A 13,279-nucleotide genomic window follows, 5' to 3' on the forward strand; every position below is an offset into this window, starting at 1 on the left:
GGAAGCAGATGGCTTGCTCTTTCTCCCTGACTTGGAAAATTCATCACTTCTTTCTCTTTACTTTCTTTTGGGTCTCAGGATTACTTTCCTTTTCGGAAAAAAAGTCTTTTTTTTTTTTTTTTTTCTATATAAAATTCTAGACAGAGGGGCTGGGATTGTGGCTCAGAGGTAGAGTGCTTGCCTAGCATGTGTGAGGCACTGGGTTTGATCCTCAGCACCACATAAATATAAAAATAAAGACATTGTGTCCACCTGTAACTAAAAAATAAATATTTAAAAAAAGTAAAATTCCAGACAGAGAGAGAAAGAAAAAACAAGAGCTAATTCAGCTCTTGTTGACTTAAAGATTAGTCCAGGCAATCTGAAAGCTTGCTTTGGGAATGGTAGCTCCCTTACATAAGTGAAAGAGACCAGTCTCCTTTAGGATCCAGAGAAAACAGGATGAGCATGTTGCCAAGACGCCAAGCACTCACCCAGGCTGCTGTGCACATGTCTTTATTTCAGAATTTGGTCCTGGAGGTGGAAGTATGGTTCCTAGGCTTACTCCACTGCAGGAAAGTGGACAAAACTCAACAAAATGTTAGCATCTTGCAAAATAAGCCAGGGCCTTAATATATTTCTGTAAGAGCTAATCCAGGCCAAAAGAGAGGGTTGGGAACTCACTATCTTCTGCAAACGTGCGTGGAAATGATGCTCAGGGCAAGGTGCTGATTTTAGCAATATGAGGAACCTGAGGAACAGGGAGGAAAAGGACAGTTTGATTTGAGAAGAAACCAATGAGGTGATTCCTCAAGGACTGACTGGCCTCAGGGTCTGGCAGCTCTGTTGGCGGTGCCTTCTTCCCTCTGGGGCCACATGGAGTTTTTGAGACGGTAGGGCTGAGTAGGGAACTGGGGCGCTCTGGGGGATTTCCATTTGCATGACTAGAGGAAGGCACCTATTCTCCCTTCCCCCACACTCCCCCAAAGGAACCGAGTCAGGAGAGGGGAGGGGTCTAGTATGTGATGTACTTGGATATCATCAAAATTCTTAGGTCAGAATGAGTCTTAATTTGCCTCTTCCATCATCATAAGTGGAGACCGTTATCACCGGTTCAGGTTAACTAAGCAAATGAACTGAGGTCTTGAGGAACCTGTCTTCTTCTCCCTATGTGAATTCCCATCTGATGATCTTTGAAAAAATAACATCACACTGTTGTTGTTTTGGCACATGGGACTAAGAAAGAAGACCTAACACAGTAGCAAGAGACAAATGGCAGATGTACCTGGGCAGTGAGGCATCCCAATGATCTTGGTGATGTCCACTTTTGGGCCCATTAGGCCACACATTTTCCCTTGCTGTGTGGGCTCCAGTTTGCTGGGGCCTAGGGCTTTGGTGCACATCTTTGAGTTCCCGGCCAATATCTTCTCCTCTATCTCATTCTTCAGCTTCTTGTTTTCCTGCTGCAGATGGACCATCACATTGTGCAGGTGGCTGTGAAAAGGAGAGGGAGGGGCACGTGGGTATTTGGTCTGCGTGACTTGCTTGGTTCCTTGCTGGAAAGAACCGATAAGGGTGTCACAGGAAGGAAGGCACGAAGGCACAGTGTCTCTCAGAGCTGGGTTCTAAGTACACACTCTGGAAATGGAGGCCTGTGTGTGTCCCTTGGAAGAAATCCAGGTCTGGGGTTGGGGAGGACGACCCTGAACTAGGACTCCTGACTCCCTCTCTTAGCTGTGGATCCTTTGCCTTTTCTGTTCAACGGGGAAAATCAACTCTGACCTGCCTATTGGGTTCATGGAAAGATCCAGTTGGACAAATGGTAGAAATCTGAAGAGCCAGAAGGCTCTTCTGAACAATTATGATCACATGTCCTTGGGTTCTCATGACTGTGCCTGGGCAACACTCACACAGTACAATGCCAAAGCCCCAGTTTTCTCAGCCTCCCTTTGCTTAAGAACAGGGAGCACAGGGACTTGCGGTCCTGTTGAGAATTTAGACAAATTCCTTACTTCCATTTCACAGAGGAGGAAGTGGAGGCTGTGAGGTAGGTGAAGGGAAAATAATTTAGCCTATTTCTCATGGATCAAAAAATGGCAGCTATTATCAATAGTTGCATTTCTCTGAATTAATGTTGAGGACAGTGGATCACAATGGGTTCTGAAACAGGACTTCTGGAGTTGGAATTCTGGTTCTGCCACTTGCTGGCAGAGGCAAGTGACTGAGCCTTTCAGTTCCTCTCTTTGCTCATCTGTAAATGGTGCAATTCCTACAGATAGTCCCTGACTTGTGATGGTTTGACTTACAATTTTCTTTTCTTCACAAAGGTGTCAAAACCATACACATTCAAGTAGAAATCCTACTTAGAACTGGGCGTTTGGATCTTTTTCTGGGCTGGCGATATGCAATACAATGCTTCCTTCAGATGCTGGCCAAAGCCGCACATTACAGCTCCCAGGCAGCCACATGATCATGAGGGCAGGCAAATGAAGCTCTGCTGGGTGCTGCGCTGTCGTGTCTGGTAGGTTGGGGGCACTGGATGCATTTTTGACTTATTAATATTTTAACTTCAAATGGGTTTATTCAGACATAACTCCATCTCAAGCTAGGAGCAGCTGCATGATGAATTCATGGGGTTGTAGGAGAATGAACACATGCAGCACTTAGAACAGTGCATTGAACGTGCAGAACAAGAAATATTAGTTGAGCTAGTAAAATTATTATTATTATTATTTTCAAATAGGATCAGGCAAATTCTTGACTCCTTCGTGAAATAAGACTTTGGCAACTTGACACTATCTAAGAAAAGCCTGAAGTTATTGGCTAGTTTTCAGATTCGAACAACTTTTGTAAAATCCCCTCAGGAATGTTTTTGTCCAGTAAAGAATGTCCTGGTCCTTTCTAGAGGAAACTGAATAGTGAATCCTCAGCCTCTTCTCTGGGCCTGTGCTCCACCCTCTTGCTCTCTACAAGTCTTAAGCCACCTCTTTCTGTTGCTCCCCACTCCCTGAGGCTGGATGACAAATGCCACTGCCTTTGTCCCCTGGCTCACTCCCACTCTCCCTGGTGCCCTATAGCCAGGCCAGCATCCCTGATGCCTTCAACATTCCATACAGCCAGTCCAAGTCCTGGCCTTTTGGGTCCTTGAATTATGTGGTCTTGTCCTTCAGCTCAACTCCCGCCCCTCGCCTAAAATCAAAGCCCAGAACAGAGCTTTGTGACTTGGAGCCATGAATGGGTTCCAGGAATGCTGCAGCCCAGTGCCCTCCAATCTTGGGGTAGGGTTTGGGGCAGCTGCTGCTCAGTCAACTTTGGGCAAAGCAGGCTCATCCCGGGCCCTCCCAGCATGCCTGGCAAAAGCTCAGGGAGCAGTGTCTAGGGCTTGTCCTCGCCTGTCACTTTACCACTGCCCAAATCTCAGTTTTAGACGTTCACCCCTTCACCTCTCAGCTTGACTTCTTATACTCACTCTCAGCAGACCTACTTTGACCTGAAGGTGAAGCAAGACCACAGGGGAGAGTGGAGCCCCAGGTACAAGGGACCTACGTCCCCAGTGGCCAGGAGGAAGAGAGGATCCCCCAACTGGGGCCGTGCACCTCAGACCATCCCATGAAGATCTGTCTGTCTGGACTCCTCCAGGGGGATCTCTTTACATCAGCTCGGCCCCACCCTCACTAGTGCAGCCGCCTTTCAATTCCCATTCCCTTCTCAGCGTTCTCGCCTTGGAGAATCACAGAGGCCAGAGAGGAAGGAGCACGTAGATTATGAAACCTCTGGTGAGAGGATGAAGACCCGTGAGGCCCAGTGATGTGCCCAGTGTCACAGAGATGCAGGTTCCGGACTCAAGGGGCCTTCCAAAGTACCAGCCTTTCCTTATCCACATAAAATGATAAGGCCAGCCCTTCTCATAAGGTCCCAGGGAGCAGCCAGGGTGGTGTGGGTGGCTTACTCCTTTTCACCAGTCAGCTTGGCGATGTATTTGACCTGCTCACGGAGCTTGTTTCCTAGTTTCTCGTTGGCGATCCTGTAATAAAATCCACAATGGGAAAGAGTGGCTGGTTCCCCAGCCTCCTGTGAGCAAGGGCACAGGCTGGCTGGGTGGGGCACTGGGTTCTCTCAGCAAGGCTTCTACTGGATCCCAGAGCCCCATGCATCATCCTGTCCCCAGAGCTAGAGTCTTCCTAGCACCTGGCAACTAAGAGGACTCTCTGTACTTAAGTGCTGTGCAGAGTCACTATGATCCCCAGGGGCGGTCAAAGGAGTGAGTTTAAGGGATCCAGGTGAAGCCAGATACCAAATGGGTAGAGAAAACTTGAGCATCAATCTTGACTCTGCCCTATCCCTAAATCAACAGGACTTTCCTAACTTTCTCTAAGAGCTGGGCCCCCTCCATCTTATTCCCAACCCTTGGGTGTGAGCTGAGACTCCATCAGTTTCCAGTGACAGTGGGGTGTGTGTGTGACTAATTATTGGCACGTTAGGTGCTTCCTCAGCTCAGCCTCGGCCCTGGGACCTGCCTCACTTTTCTCTTTCTTACTTACTTCTGCTCTTTTGCCCACTGTTCCATGTTGCACATAATCTGGTCGTTCTCTCGGTGGAGCCTACATGGGTCTTTGGGCACAGACCGCTGGGACAGGCAGCAGGGCTTCCATACAAGAAGAAAATGAGACAGTAAGAGATGGGATCAGGACCCAAACACTTCCTTTTCCCCGAGCCAGGTCCCTTCTCTCTTCCTGGGAGAAGAAAAATCAACTCTGCTGTCTAACCAGAGACCAGAGTTGCCACACCAGGACATTCACCTCCAGCTGCATTCTGCACAGAGGTGACACCTCGGAGGAGGCACCATTTAGGGTGCTCATTTACAGCAGAGACCGAACATCTGTACACTTACAGTAATGGTTTTCAGGCCAAAGGCATTGAAGTGACCTGTTCTAAAAAAGCAGTATATTTTAACAGATAGGGAAAAACATCTGGAGGAAGAGATGGCTTCTTTCTAATTTTAACAAAGGCTTTGTAGCCACCTCAGAATGTCTTGAGGTCTCCTGCTGTGACCTTCACTGCTCAGGGAGTTGGGCACGGGGCATGTTCAGTTAGCCAATTCTACGGGTTGGGCCACGAGGCTGTCTAGGATGTACTCTGGAAGGGGACTTCCCAGGAGGTCGTCCGAGTCAGGGGATGACCTTTCTGATGTTCCTGAGTCGGGATGGGGTCTTTGTTTTGGTCCATACCTTCCTAGCAATGGAGCCACCAACATAGGTGGTGGCCCTGGAGGACCCAGCCCTTGCTTCCGGCTGAATGGAGGTAAGTGGGGTTTTTTCTTTTCTCCCAGCACCCCCACCTCACCGAGGGCTGCCTTGTTGGGGTGGACTGAGAGGAAGTGGCAGAAGCCGGGAGTGCCCACCTCCTTATCATCTGCGAGGAGGTTCTCCTTCAGCGCGGTCATCTCCTCCTGGAACTCCCTGAGCTGCATCTCTTTAGCTGCCAGCATCTTGAGGTCGTTCTGGTGCTGTTTCTGCCACTGCAGCACCTGGTTGCTCATCTCCTCTAGCTTCTTGTCGAAGGCGTGCACCTACTCAGGAATGCAAAGTGAGGGGGGGACCCCAGAGGACCCAAAGACGGGCAGAGGGTGCCTTTCCAGCCTTGAAAGACTTGTTGGGGTATTTTATTTCCAGCGGCCAGCAGAGGGCACCCCTGCTCTGATCTTTGCCGCCTCTGCCTAGAGTTCCAGGAGCCAAGAAAATAAATAGAGGGAACCCATTAGCCAAAGGGCATGCTTAGCGCTAAAGAATTCTGGATGCCAACTGTGACCTTGTGGACTCCTAACGGGAGGCGGCTTGAGCGCCAGGCTTCTCCTCACCTCTAGCTCGCTCTGCTGGTGGAAGCCCTGCAGTTTTTTTAATTCCACATTGAGCTTTTTCATCCTGTCCTCATAAGCGACGATTTCATCCTCCAGGTGAGCTTTCTTGTCTTGGGCCTGTAACAAGCTTCGCTGCAGGTTCTTTGTCTCGGAGGTCACTTGATTGAGCTTCCGGTAAAGACAAAGGGATGAGAGTGGCCATCAGGACCCTCTGGCCCTCTCTGCTGAGTCCTGAATGGAAAAGGGTTCCAGTCCCTCCCTGTCCTCTGCCCAGGGTGGTGCAGATGGGTCCCTTACCTAGTGTTCCAGAGAGGGGTGGGAAGTGACTCTGGTTGGTGTTCTGAAGCCCTCTCCTCAGCCCTCCATCCCACCCCCCATTTCTTTCTTTTTTTTGGGGGGGGGTACCAGGGGGTACTCAGGGGCCCTTGACCACTGAGCCACATCCCCAGCCCTATTTTGTATTTTATTTAGAGACAGGGTCTCACTGAGTTGCTTAGCACCTCGCTAAATTGCTGAGGCTGCCTTTGCCTCATTTCTCCTCTTCCCAGTCTTTTGGCTGGATCTGTAGGCAAGCTTAGCACAGGGATGAGCACCCATTTCCTTGACAATCCTGGCTTTGGGAAAACCTTGCCCCAAGTCATCCCTGAGGAGAAAGACTTGTTAGACTTGGCCTCCATCTTTTCCTCTCCCCTCAAAATAAAAGACACACTGAGAGGAAGCAATCCTTCTCTGGACAGAGAGCCTGACCCAGGCCAGGGTTTGCGATGTCCTGAGGAGAGCCAGTTGTGCAGGAAACTGGGGATGGGAAGGTGTGGCCTCACCTTCTCCAGGGCTTGCGTCAGGTCATCCTGGCAGGTGGTTGACTTCCGGCATAAGTTATCGTAGATTTCTTTAGCCACCATGGTCTGCATGCAGTGCTTCTCCTTCTGCAACGCCTTGTCCAGCTGGGCTTGCAGATTCGCTATGGCATCCTTGTGTTGGGCCATCTGTAGGGAGTGAGAGCATCACGGTCAGGTTCCAGCTCCTAGAGGCGCCCTCTCTGACCATAGGAAAGGGACAGGGGCTGGGCTCTTCTCTCTGCAGTAACCTGCAGAACAGTCTGTGTTAAGGTTCAAAGGCAGAGGTGTCTCTCTAGGCTCTTCTGCACCCCTCCCCCCACATTTCCTCCTTTGAGTTAGTATGCCCTCCAAATACAAGAAGTGCCGGAAGTACCAGGGTGTGACATGCCAAATATGCAAAAAGTCCCTTTCCCAGATTCTGCAGCCTTTGATAAACACCTAGAATCCAATTCTAGGTTAGTCTTTTTTTTTTTTTTTTTTTTTTAATGATATTGGGGATTGAACCCAGGGGTACTTTTAACCAATACTTTTTTATATTTTAGAGATAGGGTCTTGCTGAATTAGTGCTCAGGGCCTCACTAAGTTGCTGAGGCTGGCTTTGAATTTGCAATCATCCTGCCTCAGCCTCTTGAGCTGCTGGAATGAAGTTTTTCAGATGGAATTTTGAGTATCATCAACTCTAGGAATCAGCGAGATGAAGAACATTATATTGGACTTCTAATTCTATGTTTTACATGTCCTGGTGGTGAAACTGTTCCTAAAGATAAAATAATTTGGTTTTCTAGAAACTGAAGCCCATTTTTTTTTTCTGGAGTTTTCAAAAAAAATGTGGAGTCAGCTGGGTCTCCCCAGTAACCTAGAGAAGTCATTAGGGAAAGACAGTTCAGAGTGTTTGATAAGTGGTGGCTGAACTGAGAAATGTCACAATGAAGGTGAGATAGCAGAAAGAAGGGTGGTCAAAAAAATCATAGTGATGCTAGAAGCCACAATGGAAGCTTTGGTAACATGAGTGATTTAGCTTAGAAAAAGATGCTAAAAACTGACATGTAAATTATAGAATCAAGGAGTTCTAATGAAAGTTCTAATACAAGACCTACATTCTCTCCTGCCAAAGGCAGGCTATATATAGGTATAAATGGCTTTAGAGGTGCATTACTTTAAGTCATCCCCAAATCTTTTTTTTCTTAGTTATTCCATCAGCAAGTCTGGTCGGTCTTGCCACTAAGTTCCTCACGGACACCACTCTAGCCTGGACAGGAATAGCTCCCTAACTCTGGCCTCCTTTGTTCCATACCAACTCCTTTCCAATCCATGATTGTGTGCCTGACTTCTGTTCTTTGGTATTCGAGTACACCTGTATCCTAAGATGGTCACAAATACACAGAAACATACTCTTTCTTGCTTCATCTCCAGTAACTGTTCAATGTTTGAAGTTTGTACACACACACACACACACGCATATTTTTTGGGACATAAGACCTTCATTTATTTATTTTTATATGGTACTGAGAGTTAAACCCATGTTAAACACATTCTAAGCAAGCACTATACCACTGAGCCACAACCCCAGGCCTAGAGTTATATTTTGAAAACTGAAATCAGATTGAATCATCTATCTTATCCCTTTGAGGAAATATTATCAGATTAAGACCTATATGAGGGGCTGGGGATGTGGCTCAAGTGGTAGCGTGCTTGCCTGGCATGCATAGGGCACTGGGTTCAATCCTCAGCACCACATAAAAATAAAATAAAGATGCTGTGTCCACCGAAAACTAAAAAATAAATATTAAAAACTCTCTCTCTCTCAAAAAAGAAAAAAGACCTATATGAACATAAAACCCCAAATTTCTTAACAAATGCTATAATATCTGCCCCTGTCTAATTTTCTAATCTGATCATATACCAGTATTTCCCTTGATCAATACACTTCAGTAATACTGGCCTTATTTCACCAAGAGTGTCCCAAGTGCCAAGTGTGTATTAAAGTGATACATGACACACATTCAGGATTTATACTAGAAATGCAAGGAGGGGACCAAATTAGGATCAGTTAATTAATTCACCAGACTTGAAAAGAAAGATATGATCATCTTTTTGGCTTTGAAAAAAGGACTTAAGAAAATTCTACATCTACTGCTAAAAACTTTTAGTAACTAAAGAATCAAAGAAACTTGATAAAGGATAGCAATAAGAAACCTACAAGGGTATTATACTAAAACAAGTGCATTCCTTTAAAGTTAAGAAAGAAAAAGATGCCTGCTAACAGGGTTGCTGTTGACCATCATACGGAAGGTTCTGTCCAGTGCAAGAAAAATCAATATACATATTAAAAGAAATATTTATAAAACTGTTGTTTGCAAATGACATCATTATCTACTTAGAAAAATTCATGAGAATCAAGTGAAAAACTATTACAAATTATAAGTGAGCTTAATAAGATGTCCAAATTCAGAATCAATGTATAAAAGTGAAAGGAAAAAAAGCATATTTGGGCAAGAACTCAATTGTATTTTGCAAAATGGATCCATTTGTAGAAAAAGCTGGTGATGGTTGTTTTTGGCTTTCTTCTGAGATAAAAATGAATAATTGCCACTTCTGTCTACACTTGGTCCATGTCAAATTTATTTCTTATTTGTGTAGGTCTTTTGAAGAGATTACTACTGTCTCTAACTCTAATTTTTGGATTAATAATTTGGCCTGCAATTTTCATTCAGAAACTAGCATGCTTCCTTCTGTTGTACTCTAGGCTGGGCTTGGACTCCGTATTATGTACTTCTGGAAAAAGCTATGCTGTAACTATACCTTAAAAAAGGGATTTAACTTCTCTTCCTAAGTTATCTAATCAGAAATGCCTGTGCATCTGCTGATTTCTGGCAAAGCTGGGTCTCCAAAAAAGAAATCATCGTTTTAGAACTGCTTATGGCATTAAGTATAAATAGGTCATTCCAGTTTTTGATAAAATGAAATCCCCAAATTTTATTGTGTCACATAGAAAATTAGTGACAGTACTATAATTGAAGTAGATCCTAAGACAAGAATTTGAAAGCAGACAATTTATTTGAGAGGCAATACCACCAGTAGAGAAATGGGTAGGCGATAAAGGAAAAAAAAAAAAAAAAGAAACTAAAAAAAGGAAACTATACTATACAGTCTCTATTAGTTAACAGGTTTTTTTTTTAAAGAGAGAGAGTGTGTGTGTGGGAGAGAGAGAGAGAGAGAGAGAGAGAGAGAGAGAGAATTTTTTTAATATTTATTTTTTAGTTCTCGGTGGAAACATCTTTGGTTTTTTTTGTATGTGGTGCTGAGGATCGAACCTGGGCCGCACGCATGCCAGGTGAGTGCGCTACCGCTTGAGCCACATCCCCAGCCCAGTTAACAGGTTTTTGTTGTGCCAATTTTAGGGGAAATGTTGAGGCTGGGAAACTACTATATGTATAGCCACGTGACAGGATGAATCATCTATAGATTTCCAGAGGATAGTTTTCCTATATTAAAGTGACTTCACTTCTGGTCACATCAAAGTTGTTCAGTTTTATTTAGATGATGTGTAGGTAGACTATTTGGATACAAATCCAAAGACATGTTTTGTAATTCAGAGAAATAAATGTTGATTGTGTAAACTGTCCTACCAAGAAAAGGTGAATGAACTTTCCTATTAACAGTAATAAATTATATAATGTAGTGGAAAAATACACTACGTCAAATATATTACAAGGATTCTATGATATATTGCCTTGTTTTCAGATGGGGAATTTTAATATCAATATATGGAATATTGATTAAAGGAAGTGCATTTTAGAAAGCAAAACGAATCCTATTTCTAATGGCTATTTCAATTGCTTCAATGAGTCTACCGTATGTCGGGTATGCCTTTAGAAAAGTTGAACATGCTTACAAATCACAAAAGAAAAATCTTCCTGTTCAAGGAATTCTGAAATGAGTGCTTTGGCTTCCAAATTTTTTGGCAAATGTGACAACGGGCCCATATAGTCAGTGTCCCTTTATGTTCAGAGATGTAGGTGGCTTGTGGTTATAGTGTAGCTCAGATGTACAACTTTTCCATAATTACAGAAAGGCAGAAACTTCTATTGTACAGTGAAATTCTTAGGATAGTCATACTATTTTAAGTTTTTAAACAGATTATGAAGGAGTAAGATCTGCTTGGTCCTTCATTTGTAACCCAAATGACTTATCTCCCAAGATACTGCATATTTTTTTCTTGCCCAGAACGATGGAATGAACTCAGTTGGGAAAGTAGTGCTGGTTGATGATGAAGAGGGTGGGTGTTGGAGCTGGGTGGCCCAGGTTCAAACTCAGGCTCATCCCACCACTCCGTGCTTGATGCCTTTGGGCCTCAGGCTTTTTTTCATTTGGAAATGGGGGATCACAGTAATGTATACCTTGCTGAGATGGAAGGTATGTGAAGCGCTTATGCAGACATTAAATTAATGATGACTAAACTCAAAGCACAGTGCCTAGCATGTCAGATGCCACTTATTTTTACTCATGCAATGAAAAATCTGCAGTGGAATGTCTCTGCTTGCACCCCGTTTTTGTGCTTTGTGCTTTGCCACAATTTTGGAAGTGTTCCCTAGCAAATTGCCCTAAATGACTAACTCACCCAACTCTGGTCTAAATTGTGGTATTGGAAGACTTGATGCTGCAACCCAGAAAGTTTGGGGACTCCACTAAGTAAGAAATAAAACCTTCCACAGAGGAAGAAACATGTCTTGGCTTCAGAAACCAGGTCCTGAAGCGTTAACCCACTTCAATCCTCAGGTGCCAGAGGTGCACAGTTGGCTGAGCCTGTTTGTGGCCTTGCTGTGGCAATGGAGAGAGGGGTACAGATTTCAAGGCAAGGGCCATGGGGCCCAAGTTCCTCACCCCTTTGGGGTTCCCATCTACTTACCTCTAAGTTGAGCTCTTCGATGTGTTGCTGGGAGGCGTTGTACTTGCTGAGAGAAACTTCCAGCTGTGTAGCACATTGCTTCAGCTCTTCTTGGAGATTTCTTTTCTCCTCCTCCTGTTTCCTCAAATTTTCTCTCAACTGGTCACCCATTAAAGAGCAAAGCCCCAGAAAGATGTGTGAACCACTCTCAAAGCTCCCTCCTCCTTCCCTTCCCAAGGTTCCCTTCTCTGCCCTGTGCCTTTCCCACTCTTCTCCTAAGCTCTGAGCACCCATGGCCTCTGCATCCATCCTGACCCAGCTCCATCCACATCCATCCTGGGATTCGGGACCCAACCCTATCTACATTCTCCTTCTCACCATCTTTTCCTTCTTTTTATCTTCCTGTCGCAGAGCCTCAATTTCATCCTCCAAAAACTTCTCGTTTTCTTTGCTCTTTTTCAACTGCTCCCGTTTGTCCTTCAGTGTCTGTGTTAGCTCTGGTATCTCCTCTTCTAGCTTGTTTTTGGTACCTAATAGGTCCCTGTTCTGAGAACATAAAGACTGGGCTGGAAGACAGCCTTGCACTGTATCATATTTGGGAAAAGATACGCAGACAGTTGCACCCCGGACGGTCCCTTAGTTTGATAGCATATATAACAAAAAAGTCTGCTTCGGTGCTCGGCAACATTTCTTCTTTGTTTAATTAGATAGACCAATTAATTTTATTTATAGATCCAATTCCCACTGTGCCAGCCTTCTCTCCCACTTACTCTCTAAATCTTTTCACATAAAAACCTCTTTGAATAAAGTTTTAAACAATCATAGAAAAGCATATAAAAAGAATAATTCAGAGATTGAAGACTTTAAATTGGCTGACAAGGATAGCCTTTGGATCCTAGTAAGAACAACACTGTTCCTTGATTATTTTTGAGCCTAACCCTTGAAAACACTTATAACTGGTGATGGGAACTGGTGACTGAGAGCATTCTAACATAAATTCTGGATAATTAGTTTGCATGGGTTGATGGCAACATCTTCTTAAATAAGGACCAATATGTTCAATCTTCAGCAGGGCAGACCTTGGTGTCGGCTGCCTGCTTGCTGCCTACCTGGTACTGAACAAGTTTGACCTGGTCCTGCATGTCATTTAATTTCTGGTCCTGCTCTTCTGCTGTCTTCTGCAACTGCTTCTTTTCCTTGTCTGAGTTTTCCAGCTTCCCCAGGGTATCAGAGAGGTTTGAGGTCAGTTCATCTATCTGTTTCCTAAAGCAAAGGGACAACAGGTGGATGGACTTCAGTGCCTGTGTTGTTGGACTATGGAGCTGGCCCCATGGGGAGTCTCTGATGTCCCACCCCTGGTGGCCACCCACAGGGATTGGCTCACAGGGACAGGGTTCTCTGGAGGTGAGCAGAAGGTACCTGTTGCTTGCCAGCTCCTCTCCAGCTGCTACGGATTCCGCCTGCAGCCTCTGAACCTCTCTCTGTAGATCCTGGATGGTGTCTGCTTTCTGCTGGTCTAGATAAATGCAGTCCTGCAGCTTCCTCTGGGTATCCTCCAGAGTGTTCCCCGCCTGCAAGGCCTCTTCCTTGTACTGGGCTGCTTGCTGAGCTGCAGAAACCAGGAGACAAGCTGAGGGCATGTCCACGGGAGGAGGAGTGTGTGTCAAGAGCAGACTCTCAAATAAGACTGGCTGGGAAGTCTGTTCTTTCATTTTG

At 45.1% G+C, this 13,279-nt stretch overlaps 1 protein-coding gene across 1 annotated transcript in view; it reads right to left on the bottom strand.

The window, feature by feature from the left end:
- Positions 1-288: 288 nt before the first annotated feature.
- The window catches only part of Pmfbp1 (polyamine modulated factor 1 binding protein 1), a 30,418-nt gene continuing 17,427 nt past the window's right edge, over positions 289-13,279 (bottom strand). The window contains exons 8-17 of the mRNA XM_048792573.1: positions 12,983-13,172; positions 12,673-12,826; positions 11,942-12,109; positions 11,585-11,722; positions 6,658-6,822; positions 5,837-6,004; positions 5,381-5,548; positions 4,521-4,624; positions 1,265-1,473; positions 289-730 (exon numbers count right to left, since the gene is read on the bottom strand). Coding sequence (XP_048648530.1) covers positions 714-730; positions 1,265-1,473; positions 4,521-4,624; positions 5,381-5,548; positions 5,837-6,004; positions 6,658-6,822; positions 11,585-11,722; positions 11,942-12,109; positions 12,673-12,826; positions 12,983-13,172 — 1,481 coding nt within the window. The 3' untranslated portion in view covers positions 289-713. The remainder of the gene's footprint in view (positions 731-1,264; positions 1,474-4,520; positions 4,625-5,380; positions 5,549-5,836; positions 6,005-6,657; positions 6,823-11,584; positions 11,723-11,941; positions 12,110-12,672; positions 12,827-12,982; positions 13,173-13,279) is intronic.

Source organism: Marmota marmota, unplaced genomic scaffold (genome assembly GCF_001458135.2).
Source record: "Marmota marmota marmota unplaced genomic scaffold, marMar, whole genome shotgun sequence".
Classification (NCBI taxonomy): domain Eukaryota; kingdom Metazoa; phylum Chordata; class Mammalia; order Rodentia; family Sciuridae; genus Marmota; species Marmota marmota.